Consider the following 27,494-nt stretch of genomic DNA (forward strand, 5'->3'; position numbering starts at 1 on the left):
GTGATTATGGGTAACTGATTTTGATTAAATGATCAAACTATGCGGATTTCATTTCAATTTGAGGTCCTTTTCTTGGTTTGTCCTGTTCTGCAATTGTCGCTTTGTTGAAAACTCATTTACAGGATACCTGATCGGAAGATATTGCGAGAGAATTCCCATTTTTAAGAACATTACAACACATTGCAATGCAATTCAAAACAGAAGTCTACATTGTAATTCAGATCTGTTTATCACAGAAGCACAAGTTCCCTACTTGTTCCCTACTTGTACAAGGGAGGGATTTATTTGCCCACCACCACTCTTCAAAGATGACTCTTTTATACAATTTTTGACTCTGTCTGATCATAGGATTCAAACTTTGCATCAATGAAGTCAATTCTTACTCAAGTTAAACAACTCTACTTATGTTCCTTTGACTTGCACATATACAGAATTACTGCCAGTCGCGATTAAATGTACATTTAATGTCAAATTGATTAAAGACTATTAATTTCTTCTTTTTTTTTAAATGATTTTTTCAACAAGAACTGGAATTCTGAGATGAATTATTGTTCTGGACATCAGATTCTTTAAGGTCCTTAAACAGGTTACAGGTACATGTATAACTGAATAGCGGATGACTTTTTAAAAAATAATTATTGTCTGGGTTTATCATGTTACTCACATGCATGCCTATGGAACGCCGTCACTGCCTTATAGCAGAACACAACAATTGCACTGCGTCAACCTTCAATTACATTATGTCAACTCCATATGACAGTTACTCACACAACTATTACATTGTGTTAACCTTCTATTACATTATGTCAACTCTACATGATATTAACTCATACTACTATAGCATTGTGTGAACTTTCCTTTACATTATGTCAACTCTTTATGACATTTGCTCACACTACTTTTGCATTGTGTGAACTTTCCTATACATAATGTCAACTCCATATGACAGTTACTCACACTACTATTACATTGTGTCAACCTTCGGTTTCATTAATATGTCAACTCTTTATGACATTTACTCCCACTATTATTTTATTGTGTCAACCTTCCATTACATTATGTCAACTCTTTATGACATTTACTCACACTACTATTGCGTTGTGTCAACCTTCCATTATATTATGTCAACTCTTTATGACATTAACCCACACTACTACTGCATTGTGTCAACCTTCCATTATGTTGTGTCGATTCTTTATGATATTATCCCACACTACTATTGCATCGTGTAAACCTTCCTTTACATTATGTCAACACTTTATGAAACTCACACTACTACATTATGTCGATTCACTATTACGTTATGCGAACACGGGTATCCTCGGCCTTTATATGAGCATACCGTATTTTCCGCAATCGGCAATCCTCGGCTGACTCCGCTACGCTCCATTCAAACGTTATACATATGTGCGAGATACGAGTCATCCGAGGAATTCCGATTGTATTTTCCGCGTTCCGAGAGCACTAAAATTGGCGGGAGAGAAAATTGCCGTAGAAGAAATCTCAGCGATTTGGGAATGACATCTTTAAATAAAAATTTTAAGCGACAAAGGATTGACAATCTTGAAACGTGCAAAGCCTTAACACTGCGACTGTGAATTAAAGTCACGTCGAAATTCAATGGCGTTTACTTTAATTTGATAATTAAATAAATCAAATATTATGAGTCGTGCAGCAATTTTTTTTCTTTTTATTTTGAATTGTTGTTTGTTTATTTGTTTTTGTTTTTTGTTTTTGTTTTTTGGATAAAAGTCTTAAACTTCTGATCTTTCTAAGAACATTGTCATAATTTTTTTTTATCAGTCTTGAACTTTCCTTTTTTTTTAAAGTGTAAACACATCGTATAACACACGTGCAATGGTGGGTTAGGGGGAGGGGGAAATCCCGCCCTACCATCTTTAGTGACCAAAATCTACATGTACAAAAAATTAATAAATTTATTGGTTTTACTTTGTAGGACATTGCATTAGTTTCACATTAAGTTTCGCTGAATTAAGTTGAAAACTTTTTTTTATAAAACTATAAAGCCTGAGAGCTTCTCTGCTTCCCCCCTTGGTCTCCAACCATAAATCGTCCCCCTTCAGGCTTGGACATTTTTTTTTTTTGTTGAAGATTCTCATATCCGCTACTGATATGTGTTCATGCATGCTTACTAAGGCACATTCAATTGATTTAGATGAGGGATTGGTAGATTTTTTGTAATAGAAATCTGGCCCTGGAATAGTTGAAAAAATTACTAATTCCAGTGCGTGACGTATCATCTTTTTCGAAAGGAATGGGGGGGGGGGGTAGCCAGAAAAATAATATTCGCCCGAAAAAAAAAATTTAGAAGTCAAAAAAAAAAATTGTCTACTCCAAGCCCGAAAATCCTATTTCGGGGAGGGGGGTCCAACTTCGATCAGTCCTAATTTTTTTGTCAGATATACTACATTACCCTCATCGGACTATACTTCAACAAAAAGTGGGGGTGGGGGCTGTACTTTCAATGAACATTACATTTTCTATTGTAAAGTTATGTTTGGGAAAAGAGGGGGGTTGATATTTTGTGCCTCTAATTCTTCCGTATCAATCAGGACCCCCCCCCCTCTTACCAGTCATAAAAACACGGTCGTGAACATTCATTTTATACCAGATATACAGCTTTGAGATAATGTAAATGTATTTTTACATCAGGTAATGCACTTTTGGAATCAACATGATAAAGAGTTAACACAATATAAAGATATTTTATGATCACATAAGAAAGAGTTGACATAACGTAATTATATATCCACATCACGGAATTGAGTTTTGACATAATGTAATAAAGTATTGATATAATATAAAGATATGTTCACATACTGTCATACACTTTTTACACCACGTAATAAAGCACTGACATAAAGGTAAGATGTGTTCACCTCACATCATGATGCTCTCGCCGTAAAATAAAGATAAACCCATATCATGTAATAATGCTTTGATATAATAAAAATATACACTCTCGAAAAGGAATGGATTTTTGACTTCATGTAATGATAAGTTTAATTATAAAACACAATTCACTTGACGTAATGCAATTTTGACCTATCATATTAAAGAAATGAAATGATGTAAAGAAACATTCATTTCACGTAATAAAGTTTTAACACAATGTAAACACATTACCGCTTCACATAATGAATTTTCGACTTCAAGTTATGAAGTGCTGACATAATGAAAGGATGTATTTACTTCATGTAATGCAGCATTGACATGATGTAAAGATATTTTTACATAATCTCATAAAGAATTGACATAACGTAAAGATATGTTCACATCACGTAATGATAAATTGACATAATAAATGCATAGTTGCATGCTATAAGGCAGTGTTGGCGTTCCATCATGCCCAATGGAAATCTTACGAGATGACAGTGGCGTAGCATCGTTTTTGAAAGTGGGGGGGGGGGCCAGGCACAGAATTTTTTTTTTACTTACCTGAAAAAGTTGACAAGCAAAAAAAAAAAAAAAAAAAAAGGTAAAAGTAGCCCACAGTCGAAAATCCTATTTCGTGGGGGGGGGGGGGGGGGGGGGGGGGGGGGGGGGTAGGTAAACTTTTTCTCAGTGTCAACTACTTTTAGTACCAATTCTTATACTACATTTTCCGTACATTTCTAAAAGTGGAGGGGCCAAACAGGCTTTGAATTAACATTTCCTATAGTGTAAGTAAGTTTGGGAAAAAAAGTGGGGGGGCCAGGCCCCCCCTGGCCCCCCCGGATACTACGCCCCTGGATGAAAATTGAATATTTTGCCCTATCCAATTTAAATTTACTAAACTATACAAAAAATACTTCAATTTTGTATATGTAGCAATGAAAATTACACTGGGTATAAGATCTCTCCATATGCTGATACGCATGGTTCAAATAAACAAAACATGAATCAATGAAAACAAATTAATTTTCTTCCTGCAGAAACTTTATTTAGACATTTGGAGCATAATTATGTTTATGGAAAATACGAGATGAATTGAATCATTATAATTTTAGACTAATAAACTGATTAGAAAAATTATATTATACACAATATATTAATGTTAACGTAACCCCCCCGTTAAATTTTGCACTTTTAAAATTATTTGATATTAGCTAAATGCCAAAATTAACTATTTTATGCATTTTAAAATACTTCATGTTTTCTGCTTTTTATATTCCATTCTTCGACCACGTTTTAGATCGGGTTCGAAATTCTGATATTATTATTCGAGTTCGACTTTCCTCTGTCAGAAATTCTGGAAATCATGGGAAGAATGTAGCAAACGTGATGAAGAGAGTAAGACATGAACAGATAAATGTTTCTGTTCATCACTATTTGAAAAGGAGGCAGTATTTAGTAAGTGTCGCAAGCTGCTGTTACGAACGGAATGGACAATTCAGTTTTTGCAGCAATCAGGTCTAGTCCAAAAACTGTTTTTCTACCTAGAAGTAGCTGTTTATACTTTTATCTACATGGCCTTTTAAACCTACTTAATGTAGCTACCTCAACATACTTTTACATAGTTTTGAATATAAATGAATTTTTTTAAATAGAAGTAAATAGATAAGTAATAATGAAGGTGTTAATAGGACGTCAGACCATGCAGGGACCTATATACTAAGTAGTATATAGGTCCCTGGTCAGACTTGGTGTTTATTATCATGTTGTGCTGTGTACTTGTTCAAAAGGGGCGGGGGGCTTTGACGGAGAAATATATAATTTTGTTATACCTTTAAAAATTTGTTCCTATACATAAAAGTCTAACATTTCTAATGTTTTGCTGAGCGGGCATAAAAAATCAATGGTTGACCACTGAGTGAGATGTTGGACCGGTCGGTGAAATGTTGGACCGTTTACGTCAAGAATGGGCAACATGCTTTTTGTCGGACCCTCGAACCAAACTGTCTGCCTTTGGCCTGGCCTCAGGCAGACAGTTTAGTTCTTGGGTCTGACAAGACACATGTTGCCCTCGAACTTAGTAGATAAATGTGTAATGTTCTAAAACAGGGGGATATCTGCAGACTTCAAAGCACTGAATATTTCCACAAGCCATTATGTCAAATGTTTGATATGATGTCAGGAAAATAACACTTATTTAAAATTTCCATGATTTCTACAGAAAAAGGTATATATTACATCTATATTTTGATTAAAGATCACTGATTTTGATATAATGTGTAAATAATGATATCAATGAAATATTAAACATTGTTCTGGAGCAGGACTGTGCTCTTTAAATTTTACAGTAAAAATTGAGCAAAGAACTATGTGCGGTATATTGCATATATTTGCCCCCACAAAAGTCAAATTTTGAAAACTTCCTGAAATGTGCTGAATTCAATAAATTGCATGAGAAATACAGATTAACAGAAAATATTATAGTGTCAAAGCAGGGTATTCAAAATTTTTGTTTTTATGACGTCACAAACTAGTCCGATTTTATATCCTTTTTCAGAAAGAGGATAAAATGGACAAAATTTCAACAATTTTAGCTTTAAAATCTATAGAGCGCAAGTTTCTTCAGGAAGAATATTGACATATTTCATTGATATTATCATTCTACACATTATATCAAAATATTGATCCTGAACACACATGCGCTCGGTGACTTTTACTCAAAATATTGACGAAATATGTACATTTTTCTGTAAAATTCATAAAATACTGAAATTTACGTCATGTTTGTGACATCATTACGTACATATAGCGTCATTACTTATGAAAATATTCAGTGCTTTGAAGTCAGCATATATTCCCCTGTTTAAGAACTTAATCAAATATACCTCCATCAAATTTGATTTGGGGGGGCAAATATGGGTTATTACCGAATAAAGTTCTTTTGTCCTCTTTCTGAAAAACAATACGAAATCTGAATAGTTTGTAAAGTCACAAAAACAAAAATTGTCATCAACCTTCTTTGAAATTATAATATTTTTTGTTTGTTTAGATTCCTCATACAATATATACAATTCAGCACATTTAAAGAAATTTTCAATATTTGCCTTTTGTGGGGGCAAAAATGTGCAATTTACCGCATATAGTTCTTTGTAAACATTCTGATGTGGAGAATACATCAAAATATCCCAAAAACTATATGTATTTACCCAGGAGTGCATGAAGAATAACTTTTAAGATTGATAAAGATTTGTTAGACATTCTAGGGTCCTTGCCACTCGACTTTAATCCTCAACTCCCAGAAACTGGTACTGGGTGTAGCAAAATTGAAAACAGACAGTAATCTCTTCTCTTTTTTTTTTGTCTAACCAAACAAATTCATCATCAGTGTGATGTATCACCAGTGTTTATCAAGAAACCTGGTATTTGTCATATTGTGTCATGCAAATGCAAGTATTGCAAAAGGTAGGTAAAAATAGCTATCTTGAGTAGGAGGAAAAAGTTATTTATTTACCTAGGAAGCCATTCCTACCTAGGAAGAGACAGTTTTTGGACAATTCCTGGCAATGTAAGCAGTTCAAAAAAGTCTGATTATAATTATAGTATTTCTAAGATATCATTTCCTTATTTTTATGAGGGGGAATCTATTGCTGGGTAACATTAGCTATGTTTGTTAAATCACAATTTTTCTTTAATATGCATGCTTGAAGAAACAATTATATTATAGCACATTTTATTCTTTGCAACATGTTATAAGATAATTAGTAAGGAATGTCATCTATGAACGTGGCCGCAATTATCAGTTAATATTGGCTGTCATCTGTGGAATTCCATAAGTCAGATGAAATTTGTCTTCCTTTTTTTTTTTACTTCATCTTTGTTAATAATAAAAAACTGTTTGACTTTGCTGTATCTATTTCCCACCGGTTATTAAACAATAATAAATTTATCTTCAAATTTTTGAAGGAAAATGAAACTTCTCAGAAAAAGGAATTTAAATGGGTGCAGAATATCAGTGATATGGCTGTGAAGAATGCTAGTAATGGGGAGGTAACTGTGGACAATCTTCTGACTTTCAGTAGCTTCAGTGGGGATGCTAGTGCCTGTGATGAACAGTTCTCCAGGTATAACTTATCTGTTCTTTTGTGTGAACCTTGATACATACATTTGTAAACAACCACTCTTCTATTAGTGTTGCTTTTATATTGTTGTTTATTTCTATGTTGATTCTTTGTGTTCCCTTGCCTTCAAGATTTAAGGTTATACTTATGAATATTTGTATATCTTTTTTTTTTTGGGGGGGGGGGTTAGATATCTACAGAAATTTTATCAAAGCCTACTGTGTATGTTTTCCTTAGGTTGAAATCGTACATAAACAGAGGAAGTGAACCATATAAAAGTCAGCTTCAGCCCTTACTTTATCCTGTTTTTGTTCATCTGTACCTAGACCAACTGTGTAATGGTCACAAGACTCCAGGTATGTAAATTTCAAAATAAAATGTTGACCTTTTAATTTCCATAGCCAAGGCTGGATTATTTTGTCTTTCAGTGTACATGTACATTGTCTATATGAAGAGAAAAAGAATAAAACATTAGGAAATATAAAATAAAAATGCACCTTTGAAAGGGAAATATTTAAAATAAAATGTTTTGTCCTTGAAAACAGCACATAGATTCTACAGTAAGCATGTGAAGTTGTTTGACAATGAGAAGTCCTATAGCCAGACCCTGGAGTCAATACACAAGCTGTACAACAGTACTGATGTCATGGGCTGTCTAGAGGCCACAGATTTCAGGTACATGTAGAGGCCTTCTTTGATGTGATTGGTTACTGTAACAATGGTAGTGTTAATAGATTAGATATTTAAAAGATGCTGTGAAATGACTAATCCCTGCGTTACCATGTGTTAGTCAACTGAGCTAATTCCCAGTTAATCCATTCTTAAGATTTTTAAATACTTTTATATCAGTTTGCCATCAATTGTCAGAGCTAATTCCTGTTTCAAAAGTTCCATTGTCAATAAACCTTAAGGATGTTCCCCTCAACCAGAACTATTTCTTGAGACTAGAAATGACCCCTCCATTGTTTTGTATTTTAGAGAGAATAAATTTAAGATCAGGTTATCTGAAGGAGCCTTGGAGTATCTGCTGAGACATCTGAAGGTAGGACAAATGGATTACAAGCATGTATTGATGCATATAAATTACTGAATGTACTGAATTATTCTCGGCATTCTCATTATATTTTCTGTTGCAGCATGAAGACAACGGCACAATATTTCAGATTTTTAATCAAAATGTTAAACTGGAAAATACAGGTACATGTAATATAAGCCTTTTAACAAGATGATTTGAATTGAAAATAAATGTGTAATCATATAATGTTTTAGTTGAACTACCATATTATATGAAATATTTTTTAAAAATTTCTCTGATACCTGAATTAATATTCATCAGAAATTGTTAACCTTTGCAATTGGAAATAATGAGTTTTGCAAGGTGTAAAATCTCATACAGAAATTTATTTTACACATTTTACAAAACTACTCCCTTTAATAGAAGTATTTCATAGATTCAATATTGTTTTCACCATACACTAATCTTATCCAGCACAGTTTGTATATGTCATAATTTATGCTATGATACAAAGTTGAGGAGGAGACAAAAGGGAGACTAGAACTGAGTGAGGGACTGAATGTACCCAAGGAGGAATCTAAAGAGATAAAGGACGATCCAGAGGATATAGAGGCCCTAGCGACATTACAGCTGTCAATCAAACAAGTGAGGGAGGGGCCACCATGTCTACCCTCCATCTGTTTCTACACATTTATTAATGCTTATCAAGGGTGAGTGGTATAAATGTAGGAAGTAAAAATTAGGATTTATTTTGATATACATATTGCTTGTTGAAAGTTTTTGCAAACAATGCTGTTGTTACTTTTTTTTTAAAGTTACTTAATTTCTCAATTTTAAAGGAACCTAAGATGTTTGAATTTTTCTCCAGATATTTTATGTAAAAAAGTTGAAACTATATATATATATTGCATAAAATGTTTGATACACCAGATGTGTTTCCTAACAGATTTTGACAATAATAATAACTGGACTTTTCAGGTTGTGTACAGTTGACATCTCCCCAGATAAGACTTTACTGAGTGCAGGATTTGAGGACTCTTCCATCAAGTTGTGGAGCACCACCCCCAGTCTTCTCCAATCCACCCCTCAAACAGTGGATCCCTGTAAACTGTACATAGCAGCCGACTACTGGAATGTGGACATCATGGAGGAATGGTAAATCTGTATTGATAGCATGCTGTCATCATAGCTGATATTCCTTATGTACTGTAAATCACGTTTTATTCGCAAGAACTTAATTTTCGCGTAATTATGCGAGACAATGAGCTCGCGAAAATTTCATTCTTGCGTTTTAAAAGTATTCCTTACGATTATATAAAAGAAAATTTTCAATACGTGAAAATTATGTCTCGCTAATAAAGAGTCAATGGCTATCTCGCAAAAATAAGGTGTCACGAAAATTTAGTGATCTACAGTATTAGGCTTTGAGCTCTTTTCGTCTTAATTAACGACATAATTTGACATACTGGTTGTTTCCTTAGAGTGTTTTTGTATTGCTGACCCTTAGACTGTTTTAGACAAATTGGAGTGCATTGTGTAATAGAGTATAGAGTTCCTACTATTTCATTCATACTTTTTATGCATCAGAAATATCTGTTAAAACAGGAGTGAAAATAAATTAAGATATATCTATATGTTAAATTAGCTTTGTCATAAAAATTTAATTTTGGAAAATATTAAAAATGTGTGTAGTTTTTACATTTAATTTTCAATATTAGAGTTGTATTTCTGAGTAACTGTAAATAAGGCCTCATACCCCCAATAACAAACCTCCAGTGACTCCAGGTCCTAAAAATTTAGTCCCCATTACAAATTTTAGGAGCTTGCCTATTCTTACAGGTACCAACTCTATAAAACTGTTTTACCAGTCATTGTCTTTTGTCTATTTGTTAATTTAATTGAGTAAAAGAAACTGAGAAATGAAGAAAATAAGTCATTTGTGCATGTTTATATTTGAATCAAAAGAATGCATTAACTAAAGTTTTGAAATATTCAGTGAAAAGCTCATAGATCTAAACATTGTTGATCCTCAGATCAATTTAAAAATTTTCACAATTTTGTTGACTTGTCACTAAATTTTATGCTCCAATTGGGAATTTAAACTGCCATTGGGACTAAATAATAGCCATAATGTAGTTCATTTGTTTCATATCTGTACTAAGTGAAAAGGAATAAAAAGTTTAAGAGAGAAATAAAGTCAGATAATGCTTCAAAATTATGTGTTTGATAAGTAAATACAGTAAATGATTGATTTTTCAGTAAACCCCGGTACACTGAGACGGTGACCTTGAGGGCACACAGCGGGACAGTGTACAAGACCTGCTTCTCTCATGACTCCAAGTATCTGATGTCTGCTTCAGAAGACGCTACTGGTAAAACTTCCACTCATTTGATTTAGACTGCAGTTATCCTTGCTTAACGACGTTCGATCCTAATATTTAAAGTCTTAAACTTTTTTTGCCAAGTATATTTTTAGTTTCTGCATACATAGCTTAATTAAAATTCAAATCAAAAAATGGGGGTCAATACGCTTCTTTTGGTGCTACAATACATTTAATATGACCTCTTTGCACTGAAATTTGTGTCTTAATTAAAAATGACATTTTTGACGTTTTCCCTCCCATTATTTTTATCCAATTAAAGCATGAAACAAAATGAACTCTAAGTTTGTTTAAAAAAAGACACTTATAATAAAAATTGTGACTAAGAAAAAGTTTTAAATTGCTTCGCATAATCAATTATTTGACCTTTCTGCACTAATAAAATGTGATTTTTCTGGCATTGAAAATTTAATAAGCAAGAAAATTATTTTAAAGTCTTAAACTTTTTTCTGATTTTAAGCAAATAGGTTAAATTTATCTTGAATATTTAGAAAAGATAATCAAAAGTTGGGGTATATGATGTAAATTTTCAGATATTACTAAAAAAGTGTCAATTTTACGTTAAAATTGGCTCAGTTTCCCCCGGATTTTCAGAACATATTTACTATATTTGTCACACTTTGTTGATAGAATTCATAAGAAATAATTTAATAGATATTTCAGGACCAGTATAACATAATTCACTGCAAAAAACAGCGTTGTGTGCAACCAGGATGGGAAAATAGGAATCCAAAATTAACAGTACTGTTATAGTTCAAAATGGAAAAACTGATCATTTTCGTCTAAAAAACCTTCCGCCACAAAATATAGTCCCTAGCTTAATTCTGCTTGAAGGAAATTTAATTGCGGTTTTTTCATTGGATATAGTTAAATTTGCACTGTAGAATTCAGATTTAATGTTAGAACTTAAAAATGATGCAGAATTTTATAAATAAAGGACCTGACCAAAATATGCTCAAAATCTCCGGATCGAATGTCCTTAAATTTGTAAATCATATTAAAACATTTTTTGCCTTTTTCAAATATTTCATTTCAAAAGGACCAGGTAGTGAGAAATTGTACTTGAAATATATCTGATGAGAAAATTGACTTTGTTCTACATTTTGATATGTAGGTAAAACAATTGATTTCTTTGCCTATATTTCCTTCCTCAGTGCGCCTGTGGGATCTAAACACACACACTAACAGGGTCTGCTACAGAGGTCACAATGCCCCAGTGTGGGACCTAGATGTCGGGTAAATTTACTTGTCAATCCTTAAGTGTGCTTGTTCTTTCATTTCCACCCTTGATATTTTAGCAGTTGTGGACTTCTGGTATTGAAAACTTGCTTATCAGTGTCTTATATTCATGTCACACTAACACATCTAGTTTGTACAAAATTGATAAGACAGTGAATGTTGATATTTCTTTCGTAGTAGCATAGGTGGTTACTTTGCCAGCTGTTCACAGGACCGTACAGCCAAACTCTGGGTTAGTGATCGTATCTATCCAGTGAGGACATTCGCCGGACATAACCTAGATGTAGATGTGAGTATATGTTTTCAGTCCTCACTTTTAAGTTACATTTGCTGTGAAAGGTAGTTTCAATTCAAGTAATCACTGTGGAATCATTTTATTTTGTTGTGGTCAAAATGAAATGTATGGGCAGGCATGATATTTTCTGCTTCCTGGGTATATTTTAGGGATGTCAAAATATATATTTTCCTTAGTCGAACATTCGATTGCATTATCTGAACGATAGTCAACTATTCGAAATAATTTTTTAAAAATAAATCTCATTGATAGCGTATGTATAATTCTAAAATCCTTTTCATAAATTTATATAAAAAGTAACATCAAATGCCTATACAATGTATTACACACCCATATTCAGAGGAACCTAAAACATGTAAAGTAGGGTTAAATGTTGAAATGAAATAGATTTACTCTAGCAATTCTCCAAAATGTATGAATTCTCGTAAATCACATTCATAAGTTGGTCTGTAAAGTCAGTTTTCATTCTAATAAGCTTAGAAAATTGTCAGCTTGGTGTTTTTAAAGCTTATTAAAATAAATTGGAAAAGGGATGGGGTAAACACAGGTGATGTTGTGGTTAAATACTGCTTGTTCAATTAATGATTACCCTGGCTATCAAAATGTTCTTACTTTTTAAGATTATTGTGTTGATAATTATCGAAGTTTCAAAACTTTACGGCTATGGTGTGTTCCTAGCATTTGAACATTCTTACAAGTAATAAATAAATTTATTTTTGGTATAAGTCCAGTTATTAATTTTCAAAGTCAAGCGCTAAATAATTTATAACAATAACAAAAAGGGTCAGTAATTAAGAAATAATTATCGCGGTATGAAATTACAGGACTTTCCATATGTACAGTGCGGAAAATTATTGTGTTTGAGCTCTTATTCGTCCGAGGACGTACACGTTAGTGGTTTGAGGAATGACGCTTTTTCAAATTTTGAGATGAGAGGTTCTTTATCACTTCCTTTTCTTGCATTTATTTAATATTCGAATATCGTTTCATTATTCGATCGTCGGTCCATTTAACTGATAGTCGAATAGTCGACTATTCGTTGACATCCCTAGTATATTTTGTTTGTAAATCTAATATACATATGTTTCATTGAACCAACAAAATCCATGAACATATCCCCCCAATATGATTCCTCAGTACTTCTATGTATCTAAAGTGAGAAAGTGAGAATTTTATAGCACTTGTGCACTTACATTTTGTAGTGTGTGAAATTCCACCCAAACTGTAATTATTTGGCCACTGGTTCTTCTGACCGGTCAGTGCGGCTGTGGACACTACAAGACGGGAAGGCAGTTAGATTGTTACACGGCCACAGGGGATCCATCATGACTGTGGCCTTCTCACCCAACGGAAGCTTCCTTGCATCCGCAGGTACTGGCTAAGATCGTGTTTATAGGAGCAGTTTGTACCAGAATAAAGGAATAAAAAAAGTTCTAGTCCTAACTGTCAGAAATATGTTCCTATTTATTTCTTTTATTAAATTGTCAGTTAAATATAAATAGCCTCCAATTTGTCTAAAGCTTGTTTTTTTTTTTTAATTTCTAATTGAAAATTTCTATTTTAAATCTTTCCGGTAGGTGAAGACAAAAGAATAAGAGTGTGGGACTTGAGTTCAGGACAGCTATATAAAGAACTGAAAGGCCACACTGACACAATACACTCCCTAACCTTTAACAAAGACAGCAGCATGTTAGCATCAGGTAAGGCTAGTACAAGTGTAGTACAATAAGAAATGGTCATGAAAATGTTTTATATGAATCTATGAAAATTCTGAAAGTTCTGTATGGATCAAGGATATTGACTGATTTAATATCAATCCATATTTGGGTTCATATATGAAAATTTCATTGAATATTTTAAAATATGCCATTGCAAGAAGTAGTATGAAGTTCCATACACTGTATATATAAGGATACATTAATCACTTGCTGAGAGAAGGCTTCCCTGAGTGACATATTATTTTTTATACACTTTACCTATTTTTATTGGTTACAGGAGGTTTAGACTGCACCATCAAAGTCTGGGATCTCAGACGGGGGGTGGCCAGCAGCAGCTCTCAGTGAGTCAGCTTTTGTCTACTACCAGTAGCAGAAATGTTCAAAATCATCTTAATCAGTTCAAAATAGTGTAAATTGTAATTTTCTTTGACTTTGAACTTTGATTGAAAGGAAAAGAAAAAAAATTATGGAAAAGATAATAATATGAAATGTTATACATGTAGGGTTAGTATTGTGTTATTTTTAGTTAAACCGAGTTTCATTATTCCAGTTCAGATGGAATTTCCTCTCCAGAGCTGCTGGGATCCTATTCCACAAAGTCAGCAGTCGTGACTTATTTACAGTACGCAGACTATAATCTACTGAGGGGAGCGGGAGGGGTGTGATATCAGACTAACTGAAATCTGCGGGTCAGATTTGAGTTATCAATGTGGTGCAGAAGGAGACATTGAAGAAAAGGCAGCAGAGAAAGAGCACTACAGTCACTGAATGTCTGACAGTGCTTTATCAGTGCTCTGCATAAGACAGAAAAAAATCACTCTACTTTTACTGGAACATTGTGGAGAGAAAATATTGGTAATGGAGTTTTTGAAAATTCTTAATTCAACCTCTGTCTGCAAAATCAGGACATTGTAATGCAGTGGCTGAAACATTGTTATTGATTTTGGTACATTCAATAAATAAAATAAAAAAATCCATGAGGTGAATGAATTTCTTTCCTTTAATTTCACTTAAATATACATGTACAAACCAGGTTTCAATAGTAAGGATTGTCAAACACCTTAAACAACTTTGTTACACCCTCTGAAGTCATTGCATTAATTTATCAAGGTAGGTTGGAGAGGTACAATGAATAGAATACTGTAAACCAACTTTTATTCGCGACAACATTATCTCACGATTTTCCGAAAGAAACTAGTTTGTGATGATTTATTTTGACGATCTATCCTTTTTTGAATCCGTTGTTAATAGAAACAGAGTCTTTAAGCACCCGTTCGCGGCGAGAGATATTCGAAATGACGAGGCTCTAATGAATCTCGCGAAAATTTCTCACACCCGAATAAAAGTTGGTTTACAGTAGCTAGTTTTGGGATATACACTGTAATGTAGGAATCACAATGTCTTTTTGTCTATTCATCTCATGTCATGCTCAATGTCTGACTTTTACTTTTTATTATTTATCACAAAAATTGATACCCGTGGAATTCGTAAGACTTGTGTTTGTACATTGCAATAAATTGTACATGCTCTTGTTAGACACAGGGTAGATTTAATGTTTGAGGGTATATTAATCATTTGGACCAGCACAAGGGTCAACAGAAGACTTCTTAGTTGAACTTTGAAATGCAGTTGAAACAATGGTTGTGATGAAGAATTTTTCAAACTTGTTTAATGATTACTTGACCAAGTACAGAAATGAAAAAATTAAATATGTTGTACCCAAAGTAAGGTCTTCTCACAAGAAATACAATTCTGAAATATGAAAGTCCTTGCACCACCTGTTCAAAAGTTATGGCCAAGGATAAGTTTTTGAAAGGTGGGTCAAACTCCAGAGTCAAGGTCAAAGGGTCAAAGTAATTGGATTCTAAGAAAAGGTTTTGTCACAAAGATAATATTTGTCAAGTATGAAAGCCATAGCCCTAACCGTTCAAAAATTAAGGCCAAGGTTAGAGTTCTTCAAAAGTTATGGTCAAGGTTTGTTGGTCAAACTCTGAGGTCAAGGTCAAGAGATGTTGGTTTCCAATGAAAGGTCTACTTACAAGGATTACATATGTGAAGTATGAAAGCCCTAGCCCTTACCGTTCAAAATTGACCTTTTGGCCTTGACTTGGAGTTTGACCCACTTTTACACAAAAATTCCAAACTATTAAATTGACTATATCTATTGAACAGTAGATACCAGGACATTTATACTTCACATATGTATTCTTTGTGGAAGGACTTTTCATTGGATACCAAAAATCTTGACCTTTTGAACTTGACCTTGGACATTTCCGCACTTGTGAAAAAACTTTAACCTTGGCCATAACTTTGACAAGATAGGGCTTTCATACTTCACATATGTAATCCTTGTGAGAAGACCCTTCATTGGATACCAAGAACTTTGACCCCTTGACCTTGGAGTTTGACTTACTTTATATTATTGATATTTCACATGCATTTGTATTTCTTGTGAGAAGACCTTACTTTGGGTATCATTATGTTTGATTTTTATAAATTTGAGAAAATTTAACCTTCGGTATGTTGCTATACGGGGGCATCAGTGTTTCACAAACACATCTTGTTAATCTAATGCTTTGGATGCTTTGACCTTGACCTTGGAGTTTGAATTACTTTATATTATTGATATTTCACATGCATTTGTATTTCTTGTGAGAAGACCTTACTTTGGGTATCATTATGTTTGATTTTTATAAATTTGAGAAAATTTAACCTTCGGTATGTTGCTATACGGGGGCATCAGTGTTTCACAAGCACATCATTATGGCACGCCAAATTCACAAAAATGAGATAAACCTAGTTTCACAATTGATAAACTAGGTTTATCGACTGTAAACTATAGTTTACAAACCGTTAACTATAGTTAACGATTCGTTAAGTATAGTTTTCATCTGTAAAACTATATTTAACGGTTGTTAACTATAGTTTACGAATGCTAATCTAAGTTTATCTATGGCACGCTAAATTCACAAAAATGAGATAAACCTAGTTTCACAATTGATAAACTAGGTTTATCGACTGTAAACTATATAGTTTACAAACCGTAAACTATAGTTAACGATTCGTTAAGTATAGTTAACGATTCGTTAAGTATAGTTTTCATCTGTAAAACTATATTTAACGGTTGTTAACTATAGTTTACGAATGATAATCTAAGTTTATCCGTCTGTAATAAGCGTTAACAATAGATTTTGTTGATAAACATAGATTCACATATCTATAGTTAAGATTTGTTAATCATAGTTTCACAAATCGTGAAACTATATTTATCAGATCGTTAACTATAGTTAACGGTTTGTAAACTATAGTTTACAAATCGTGAAACTGTATTTATCAGATAATCTATGTTTTGCAATCGCAAATGATTGTTTTTAGTGTTAAGTATAGTTTACGGTTGTGAAACATAGATTATCGCGTTAACTATGGTTTACGGATGTAAAATATAGATTAACGTTGTTAACTATAGTTTACAGTCCGTAAACTATAGTTTACAACCGATAAACCTAGTTTATCGACTGTGAAACTATGTTTATCTCATTTTTGTGAATTTGGCGTACCATATTTATCTGTCTGTAATAAGCGTTAACAATAGATTTTGTTGATAAACATAGATTCACGTTTGTAAACTATAGTTTACAATCGTTAACTATAGTTAAGAGTTGTAAACCATAGTTTACAAATCGTGAAACTGTATTTATCAGATAATCTATGTTTTGCAATCGCAAATGATTGTTTTCGGTGTTAAGTATAGTTTACGGCTGTGAAACATAGATTATCGCGTTAAATATGGTTTACGGATGTAAAATATAGATTAACGTTGTTAACTATAGTTTACGGTTTGTAAATTATAGTTTACAAACGATAAATATTGTAGTTGGATATGATTTTTATCCAACGAGTTGTGTGGATTTTATCCCCGAGCCTTGGCGAGGGGATAAAAACACACAACGAGTTGGATAAAAATCATATCCAACTACAAATCATGTGAGATTCTTTTTATCCCATGTTTTTTACACCACGAACAATGTTTGACACTGTTTTTACATGACATAGGACTCCATTTCATTTTACTTCATCACTTTAACGCAAAATCCATTGTGACGTCACAACTGTGTGATATGAAAACGATATCACATGAGTTATATCAACGGGATAAAGGGTTAAACATGGGATAAACCTAGTTTATCAATTGTGAAACTATGATTATCTCATTTTTGTGAATTTGGCGTGCATAGATATAGACTTCATATTTAGTATGCATTCCACTAATTAAGTTCGTTCAAATGACACTAAGGTCAATGACCTTGTGACCTTGATGTGACATAAATACTATATATAGTTTTTTCGAACTTTGTTGCCTCCGGGCGCATAATGTTTCACAAGCACATCTTGTTACCATTGAAATTCATTGAAAGACCGATCCCTCTACTGTTGCAGTATAGTCAATCAAGCGTTTTGTAGATGTGTACATGATGATGCAAGCACGTAGCATTTTTCCAAATATAACTTTTTACCATTGAAATGTGTCAATGAAAGTCCCCTTGTTACAGTATAGTGAAAGGAAGGGCAATTTGGTAGTGTTTGTTAAAAAAAATGTGCTTAAAGGCAGAGATTTTAAGCACCGCCTTCAAAAATACCTGGTCTGTGTAGCCCTGTCAATCAAGTGCATGAAGGTCCATCATTGGGTGCTGGAACTTGATTGACAGTTACTGATTGCAATTGGTACCTGTGTATACCCTGTACACATTGATTGGGACTCATGGTGACCTTCTAATTAACTTTTGATCATTGATGTTTACTAAACATGATATACAGAATTACTGTATTACTATGAAATTTTATAGATTGATAATATATGAATTAAATATACCTTTAGTATTTGATAATAATATAATAATTATGCATTTTTAAAGCCAAAACATTAAACTTTAGTACAAAAACTTTTTTCAAATGAAATTTCGATATTATTTTTAATATGTTAAAGTGGAAATGATATTGGTAAAGTTCAGAGCAGCACTGTGTAAAGTAATTAAATTAAAAAATAATGTTTCTAATCATGGGTCATTTACATTTTCCTTTTTTATTCAGATGAGAATTTACAAGCATGTTTAATGGTGACAAAGCCTTATTAAGGTTAGGATAGACCTATACAGTGCAGATATTTTTTTGTGAAATGTAGTTCACACAGCTTTCTTTTCATTTAATTAATAGATGGGATCCTGGGGATGAATGAATCAAGTCTAATTTGGTTGTTACAAGAGATGTTTTCTTTAAATTAACCCAAACAATAACATCTTTGTTTTAATATTTGAATTCATAATATTAATTTTTAAAATAGGTAGGGTTGTTTTCAAACAGTCAAAAATAAATCAATAAAAAATTGAAGAAAAAATTCTTTTTACTACTAATTTTAAAATTGTCTCAAAATCCCCAACACAGGTAAAGTTTGACACCTGGGGTATTTCACTGTGTATAGGGATTAAGAGACAGATGACACAGGTAGACTGCTAGCCCCTAAGGCATTCACACCTGTACAAAATAAGCCCCTCCCTCACCTGGAATTTACCACCCGGTAAAAAATCTCTGCCTTTAAAGAACTCGGAACCTACCCCCTCTCCCAGTCCCTAATGCATGTGGTGTAAATAAAATTTGGTACTGAAAGAAGTTGGAACACCCCAATACCCCAACACATGTGTACACAAAATAAAATAGGATTGAGACAGTGCACGATCACCGTTTCAGGCACATACCAAAAGGGGGACCACCCCCCCCCCCCAATTTTTTCCCAACATTACTTTTACTATTGGAAATGTTCAGTAAAAGGCTGGTTGGCCCCCACTTTTTACTACAGGAAATTGGGAAATGTAGTGTTGATAGAAAAAAGAAGTTGGCATTGAAAAAATTTGGCCTCTACCACCCCCAGTTTTTTTTTTTGAGTTTGGGCAATTTCCCCCTTTTTTGTTTGCTTGTCAACTTTTACAAGTAAGAAAAAAAAATTATCTGGCTTCCCCCACTTTCAAAAACGATGCTACGTGGCTGCCGACTTACTTCAATGCATTAATAAAGTTGAAGAGAATATTTAACAAATGAAATAAAAAGGTAAGAAAAGCTCAAATTTAAGTTGGAAAAGCCAAATTTAAAGTTTGGGGTAAAGGAATAAGGAACTCTAAACTGTTTCAGTTCTAAATCGATCGGGAAACTTCTATAAATGCAAAAGTTTTTTCACACAAGGAATTACCTTCTTCAATGTTAAAGTACGAAATTAAAAAAAAAAACGTGACACTAATACGTTTCCGTAATTAATAGTATTTAAATCAAGAAATTTATTAAAAAACCAAATCATCCTTGACATACTGGGGGCCTAAAGTCGTTTTAAAAATAGCATTAAAATAGTCCCGGAATTTTCTGTCCAGCTTTCGGTTTGTGAAACTGGTTTCTGCAATAAACGAACAAATCCCCTGTTTTGAAAGTGATTTGAAATCTCTGTTGGATCTATGATACTCGAAGACTGCAAGGCCTAAAACTCTATCCGGGAATTCTGTAGGACATCTGCAAAAGGGAGGGAGGAAGGTTACAAGATATGCGCTGTATTCACTGAGAATTTTTAATCGTTTCAAATTGCTTTAATTTTTACAGCAGAAAATGCGAGTACCTGAAATATATACAAAAGGAAAATTAAAGTAAGGACTTTTTAAAATCCTATATAATTTGAATACGATGCAATAAAAAATGGAGTATAAATTTGGAAATTGCATTCATCACAATAAATGTTTATATAATGAACTTAATGTACAAATTGGTTTTGAAGAATCTATTCAAATGAGAAGAAATGTCAAAGAGTTTGAAGTGAAAAGGAAGGACTATCTCTCCATTTATCATCCGTATCTCGAAACGATCTGTACCGGAAGTGTTGCCGAAGGATTCCGACACGGACGAACTGATCGTGATTACATGAAGGTACTTAAAGATGTAAACATTCACCATTCAAATATGGAAATATTGTATTCAAGAGAGGGAAATGATTCTGATAAAAAGTTATCTCTTATAATTAGTCATGAGACCAATTATGCGAAGGAAGGGTATGTTTTGCTCAAATTCCAAAACAGCGGAGAGGATACATTTGAAGGGCATGCTCAGTGCATCAAGTTTGCCTTACTTCAAAATTATGTTTCCAGTCATAAATTCAAGAAATGGTGGATAGAAAAAAACCGAGACCCGAACACTGATTTCTTTATGCATGGCCCATGTATTTCCTTGACTGGGATGTCATCTGATCACGATATGGCATTTTCACTGGAATGTCCATTTTGGCCCCCACAGGCGAAGGAATGGGTCAATAGACCAAGACTTTGGCCATCAAAACAATTGGTTAGAGAAATAGAGCTAGACGGATGTCACCTCGTCCCCCTGGGTCCAGTTAAAGACGTGGAAAACGATCTCTTATGGAGACTGTCTTTTAACAAAGCAGAGAAGAGGTTGATGTTTGCGTTCAATCAAACACAATTTCTATGCTATGGTCTCTTCAAAATTGTTCTGAAAGAATGTATCGAAAAAATAGACACCTACCCGGAAAATTCACTCTGCTCATATTTTATAAAAACTTTGATGTTTTGGGTCATTGAAGAGACGGCTCCAGAACTATGGCGCCCAGACAACATAGCCATTTGTTTTTTGATGTGCTTGTTGCGCTTAACCCATTGGATGAAAAATGAAAGTTGTCCCAATTATTTCATTCCCGAGAGAAATATGTTCAAATCAAAGATTTACGGTCAAACAAAAATGCAACTTAAAGAAACAATGAAAACTGTGTTTAAAATGGGTTTGTGGAATTGTTTTGCTAGATGCGAGAAACGGATTCATATTTTCACCCATCATAAAGATATAATTATTCCATGTCTAAGGGCTTACTTTGTTGACCAGTCCTACTTGAGAGAATTTAGAGTGCTGTCTTCCTCTTTCCTTACTGATGACCTCAGTCAATTCAGCAAAATGGAGAGCACAAAATTTGAGAACTTATCAGAACTTGAGATCGAATTTGTCACTTGTCAGCGTTTATCAATGTTTCAGAGAGAGGCGATGAAATCACGGACGCACGAGGACCAAGTTGAATATTTCACTAGGGCAAAAGAGTTGGATTTAACAAGAGGTCCGTTGATGTTAGCCACATGTTTATATGGTGTTAAGAAATATTCTCAAGTCCTTAGAATAATGCAACAAATTCAAACGAGGTTGAAAAAGTTTACATTCTATGCTGGTATAAATAACGCTGACGTAATTAATCTTGACGAGGTACTTCCTGAGTATGTCTTTTCAGCAACAGTTCAGAAATATTCTCTGCGAGAGAAGCGTGAGGGGCTCTTAGCTATGGATATAATCATCCGAAAAGAGATCGTTTGGGAAGAGAAAGGTGTTTTCAGAAAGAGGCCTAATCGGGAGAACATACCCAGCGAACTTCAGTTTGACATTTTGTTTCAGAGAGCATCTTTGGTAATTCATCCTCTTGTATATTTACATTTTTTGACATTTATGTGTCAAAAACATCTTGATCAAAACAGCTATGCTAAAGAGGCACTAACCGATCTAGAAAATGTTGTTTCCAATGTCTGCAAACATGATGATTTAGCAGTGGCTCACCTCATTCTTGGCATAGCTTACGAGAAAGAAAGACGATTTGAGGATGCTCTCGATCACTATGAAAAGTCATATGGAAGAAGAAGTTCTTATACATCGTCTATGTGTAGAACTTATTTGATACAGAAATATGTTCAGTTATGCCGTCCAAAATTGGATCTTTCCCTTGATTAAAGTAGACAAAGAATTTGGAAAAACTATTAAATTTTCTACATGTTCTATACAAAAATGTTAATAATGTAGAATTACAGGTATGATCGGGTCACAATCAATATGTTCAAGTGAAATATAAAAACCCTAGCATCAAGTATATCTCCCAACTAATTAGCCACGTGCTATGTACCAAAAATAAAGTCTGTTTAAAAGTTATGAAAAGTCATGGTCAAGATTATTTTTTTTAATATGTCAAATTCCGAGGTCAAGATCAAAAGGTCAAAATTGTTACATGTAGCATTCAAAGGAAGGGTTTGTTACAAGGAATGCACTCAAAGCACTAAGTCAGTAAGTGTTAAATTCAAAACATAAGTCCATGGTTTAAGTTTTGTTAAAAAAAAAAATGGGCCAAACTCTAAGGTTAAGGTCAAAGGTCAAAAATATTTCATCCAAGGAAAAGAATGAATACACATGTAAAATATTAAAGCTATAGCTCCACCAATCAAAAGTTAGTATAGAACCCCTAGCACGTACGTACTAACTCATCTTCCCTAGCCAAGGTATGGCCATGCAGGTTTAAAATTTTATATATCTTTTTTGCAAAAGTGGGCCAAACTGAAGGTCAAGGACAAAAGATCAAATACTTCCATATCCAAAGAAAGGTCTTTTCACAGAATAAACAAGCTATAGCCTCATCCAATCAAAGAATAAGGGTAAGATTGAAGTTGATTTTTTTCCTTTTGCAGACAATTAAACAGATTAACTATAACAGCTAGAAAGATGGACGAACTGGGCAAAAACTATACTCCAGAATCTTCTATTACAGTGGTATAGAAATAGAAAAATATAAATGGAAAATTAGCAAAAGACCTATGAGGTCACATCGCTCACCTGAGCACATAGGCTATGAAAAAGCACAAGTCTGTTCATTATTGAAAAGTTTAGAGGGGAAGGGATTGGCAATCTTGAATTTAACACTACCCATGGGTGCTTTCTTATAAATATAACTTTTGGCTTTGATGATCTTGAACAGAAATTTTCATAAGTTTTTAAAAAAAAAAATCCCGTATATTCCTTTGTAAAAAGTTGATTCCCTCATGTGGTCCTCCCTTTCCCTCCGGGGGATGGGGTCATGATAAACTTGAATCTACACAACCTGAAGATGTTTCCATATTGGTATGACTGTATTATCATGGCTCTATTGGTTAATGAGCAGAATATTTGTTTTTTTTTCCCTTTATATCCCTATGTAAATCTTTGATCCCATCGGGATCTCTCCCCAATTGTGGTCTCACTCGAGTCCCTAGGGGTAATCATTAAAACAAACTTTAATTTTCACTATTTCTGAATAATCTCCGCTTGAAAGAGGACAAGGTCCTCAATGTGAACAGACTTAAATCCTTTCATATAAGGATGCTTTGTGCAGGCACGTAGCAACGGGGGGGGGGGGGGGGGGGCAGGGGGCCTCCCCCCACTTTTTTCCCCAACAATAACGTTACTTATACTATAGGAAATGTTTCTTGAAAGGCTGGTTGCCCCCCCCCCCCCACCAACTTTATGTTATCTTAGGGAAATTTATTATAAAAAATTGGTACCGAAAGAAGTTGGCATTGAAAAAAGTTGGCCTCTATCCCCCACTCTCACCCCCCGAAATAGGTTTTTCGACTTTGGCAACTTCTCTTTTCTTTTTTTTTTTTTTTTTTTTTTTGCTTGTCAACTTTTTCAGGTAATTAAAAAACTTTTTTTTTCTCTGTCTGGCCCCTCCACTTTCAAAAACAATGCTACGTGGCTGTTGTGGCAAGTTTTGTTGATGAAAATGTGAAAAATAGAACATTATTTCGGAATAATAACCTGGGTTTGGTTTATCTTCTCTTTGACTTTCAAGCGTCCCTGTGAAAAGGATTAAAAATCAACATGAGTGACGCGAAAGAAAAAGACAAAAAACCTGACTTAGGTTTATTAGAAGAAGACGATGAATTTGAAGAATTTCCAGCAGAGGGTATGTTTTTGAAATCATTTTTAGTTTCTTTTGTCGTGAAAGGTTTCACATGCCTAACAATATCTACAAGCACTCCTGTTTATACAATACAATTGTACTGTACATGACTAAGTAATTTTTTCCCATTCCATCGGCACCAGTAAACCACAGGGGCCTGCTCCCGGCGTGTAATAATTAATTTTAAAAAAGTCATATATGGTATACAGTATATGATTTTTTAATTAGATACATGTAATTATTACACGCCGGGAGCAAACCCTTGTGATTGAACTGCAAATAATTAATTGGTTCCCTAGGTTACTCAAAAATTATCATAAATATGACAAATGTTAATATTGGTTTAAATTGTAAACAGATTGGACTGGTGCTGATGAGGATGAAGAGGATGTAAATGTATGGGAAGATAACTGGGACGATGATAATGTAGAGGATGATTTCTCACTACAGCTCAGGTATGGAGCCATTCTCTGTAAAGAAGTCAATATCGGATGTGTGTGTGAACATAAAGTATGTGTGGATGTAAATGTGTATATGGACATGACATCCACTTCTTTATAGACAATTACCATTTCGGTTCAAAGAATACCTACAATTTTATGTATAAAAAATATTAAAACAAACGCATTGTCTTTTATTTTAGGGCGGAATTAGAGAAGCAAGGGAAGACTTTAGAAGGACAGGAACCAATGAAGACTTAAAAATTCATCCACTTAAAAAAACATATTAATGTCATCATCTCCTTCATATTATCTTATAGATAAATCATCCACAAACTAAACTAATTCCTTTGTTAGTTTCTTTGTATTTCATGTATATATAACATCAATCTGGTCTCTGACTAATAGAGCTAAAAATCATGAAAAGGGATGCCAACTTATTATTCGTATTCGAAAGGGTTATTCAGATATGTTCAAGTATTCCATAAAAGAATTGTTTTTTTTCTGTTTTGTACATATAATTATATCTTCCCTCTATTGTCAGCTAGTGCATCCTTTATGTTCTATAGTTTTGTAAATAAACAGTAACTAAAGTATATTTATAAAATATTTCCAAATTAATTACAGAATTTAACATTTCTGTAACAGTTTGGTAAAATCTTCTTTGCTCCAAATTTCACCAATATATTTTTTTTCAATTCCTGACATTGATTTTCATCAACAAAAACAGCAGCATGAACAACAGTGGCAAGGGCTATAGGGAGTTATGGTATAACATTTCATTGCAAAAGATTCTTCACATACAGTATCACCCCCAAAATTGAAGTTTTCTGGGAATATGAATATACAACCTTGATATTTGACCTCAAAATCAATAGTAAGTGGACTTCTTTTAGCCATAGGGAGTTGTGTAAAATTTCATAGCAAAGGTTCAAAGTGCAGTTAAAGCTTAATGCACTAAAGTTTCAAAGTAAGGAGAGGGTCCTTACATCACATGTTTGAAATTAACTGCGCATCAAGGAGACTAGTTCTTGATAAACAGAAGTCCTTTGCCACAGTAGTTGCTGACATGAACAAGAAGCCCATGGGCCTTATAGGTCACATGAGTAACATGTAACAACTTGCCAACAAATGAATTTGGTTCGTGTTTTAAACCAAAGGCCAAAAATTTCACAATTTTGAAAGAGGCACCATTGCCCATTATAACACATTTGGCATGCTTACTTTGATTACCTAATACCCAGAGACAGAGCAGAGGAACAAAGAAAATATGCATTTTCACTATAATATAATCAGTAGTGCCCAACACCAAAGCAATCCTTGACCTTGGGGCCACACATTTCACAGTTTTGGAAAAAGCACCCTTGTTTATTATAAATGTTTGATCAATACCAACAAAAAGCATATTTCAAAGCAAAAAATCATTTTCAATATATAATCATTAGAGTGTCCCCACTCCAAACACTCCTGCCCAAGGGCCATGAAATTCACAATATTGGAACAGGCACCCCTCTTCATCATACTTATGTACATATAGTTCATTGGTTTAATACCAAGGAGCAGAGGAGAAGATTTTCAAACAAGAGGTCCATGGGCCTTATAGGTCACCTGAGCATCATGCAACAACTTTCCAGTGATTGAATTTGATTCATGTTTTAAGCCAGATGCTATGGCATTCACAATTTTGAAAGAGGAACCATTGATCATCATAACAATACACTTAGCAGTTGCTTAGTTTGTTTACTTAATACCCATACGCAGGGTAGGGGAACAAAAATGCACTTCAACTAATCAGTAATATTCAGCAATAATCAGTAGTGCCCATACCACACAAGAACCCCTGACCCTTAGGCCTTGATATTTGATTAATGCCAAGGAGCAGATTTCAAACCATTCATTCATTTTCAGTATATAAGTACAGCCCCCCCCCTCTATGGTACCCCTGAACCTGGGGCCTTGAAATTCACAATTCTGGAAGTTTAGGGCCCTTGTCCATCATAACTATATAGGTAGTACATCTACTTAATACCCTGGAGCATAGAAGAAAATTTTCAAAGATTTAATGTATTTTCACTATATAATCTACAGAGTCCCACCCTAACACCAGAACCCCTGACCCTGGGGCTATAAAATTCACAATTTTGGAAGAGGCATTCTTGCTCATCATAACTATGCACTTAGCTTATTTAATACCTAGGAGCAGAGAAGATTTTCAAAGAATTCAAGTATTTTCACTATATAATCAATAGAGCCCCTCCCTAACACCAGAACAGCTGACCCTGGGGCCACAAAATTCATAATTTTGGTAGAGGCACTCTTGCTCATCATAACTATGCACTTAGTTGGTTTATTTAATACCCAGGAGCAGAGAAGAAGATTTTCAAAGAATTCATGTATTTTCACTAAACAATCTATAGAGCCCCGCCCTAACACCAGAACCCCTGACCCTAGGGCCATAAAATTCACAATTTTGGTAGAGGCACTCTTGCTTATCATAACTATGCACTTAATTACTAGTAGTTTATTTAATACCCAGGAGCAGAGAAGAAGATTTTCAAAGAATTCATGTATTTTCACCATATAATCAATAGAGCCCCGCCCTAACACCAGAAC

The 27,494-nt window shown here is 33.9% G+C and overlaps 4 protein-coding genes across 4 annotated transcripts in view; all 4 read left to right on the forward strand.

The window, feature by feature from the left end:
* The first annotated feature begins 4,200 nt into the window (after positions 1–4,200).
* On the forward strand, positions 4,201–14,638 carry LOC134253960 (TAF5-like RNA polymerase II p300/CBP-associated factor-associated factor 65 kDa subunit 5L). Its single transcript, XM_062736535.1, has 15 exons — positions 4,201–4,353; positions 6,859–7,016; positions 7,251–7,369; positions 7,559–7,688; positions 7,992–8,055; positions 8,150–8,210; positions 8,543–8,738; positions 9,007–9,183; positions 10,288–10,400; positions 11,564–11,645; positions 11,826–11,937; positions 13,146–13,314; positions 13,521–13,643; positions 13,939–14,002; positions 14,212–14,638. The coding sequence occupies exons 1-15, from the start codon at positions 4,285–4,287 to the stop codon at positions 14,324–14,326; spliced, it is 1,752 nt and encodes a 583-aa protein (XP_062592519.1). The 5' UTR covers positions 4,201–4,284; the 3' UTR covers positions 14,327–14,638.
* Positions 6,427–27,494, forward strand: part of LOC134253961 (uncharacterized) — a 50,132-nt gene continuing 29,064 nt past the window's right edge. The window contains exon 1 of the mRNA XM_062736536.1: positions 6,427–6,437. The gene's annotated coding sequence lies outside the window, so the exon portion shown is untranslated. The remainder of the gene's footprint in view (positions 6,438–27,494) is intronic.
* On the forward strand, positions 20,391–22,607 carry LOC134253943 (uncharacterized). The gene has a single exon (XM_062736519.1). The coding sequence runs from the start codon at positions 20,391–20,393 to the stop codon at positions 22,464–22,466; it is 2,076 nt and encodes a 691-aa protein (XP_062592503.1). The 3' UTR covers positions 22,467–22,607.
* LOC134253925 (26S proteasome complex subunit SEM1-like) lies at positions 24,347–25,222 on the forward strand. The gene is made up of 3 exons (XM_062736499.1): positions 24,347–24,444; positions 24,800–24,896; positions 25,085–25,222. The coding sequence occupies exons 1-3, from the start codon at positions 24,360–24,362 to the stop codon at positions 25,140–25,142; spliced, it is 240 nt and encodes a 79-aa protein (XP_062592483.1). The 5' UTR covers positions 24,347–24,359; the 3' UTR covers positions 25,143–25,222.

Source organism: Saccostrea cucullata, unplaced genomic scaffold, assembly GCF_032062105.1.
Source record: "Saccostrea cucullata isolate Sc308-1 unplaced genomic scaffold, CSIRO_AGI_Scuc_v1 ctg194, whole genome shotgun sequence".
NCBI classification, from domain to species: Eukaryota; Metazoa; Mollusca; class Bivalvia; order Ostreida; family Ostreidae; genus Saccostrea; species Saccostrea cuccullata.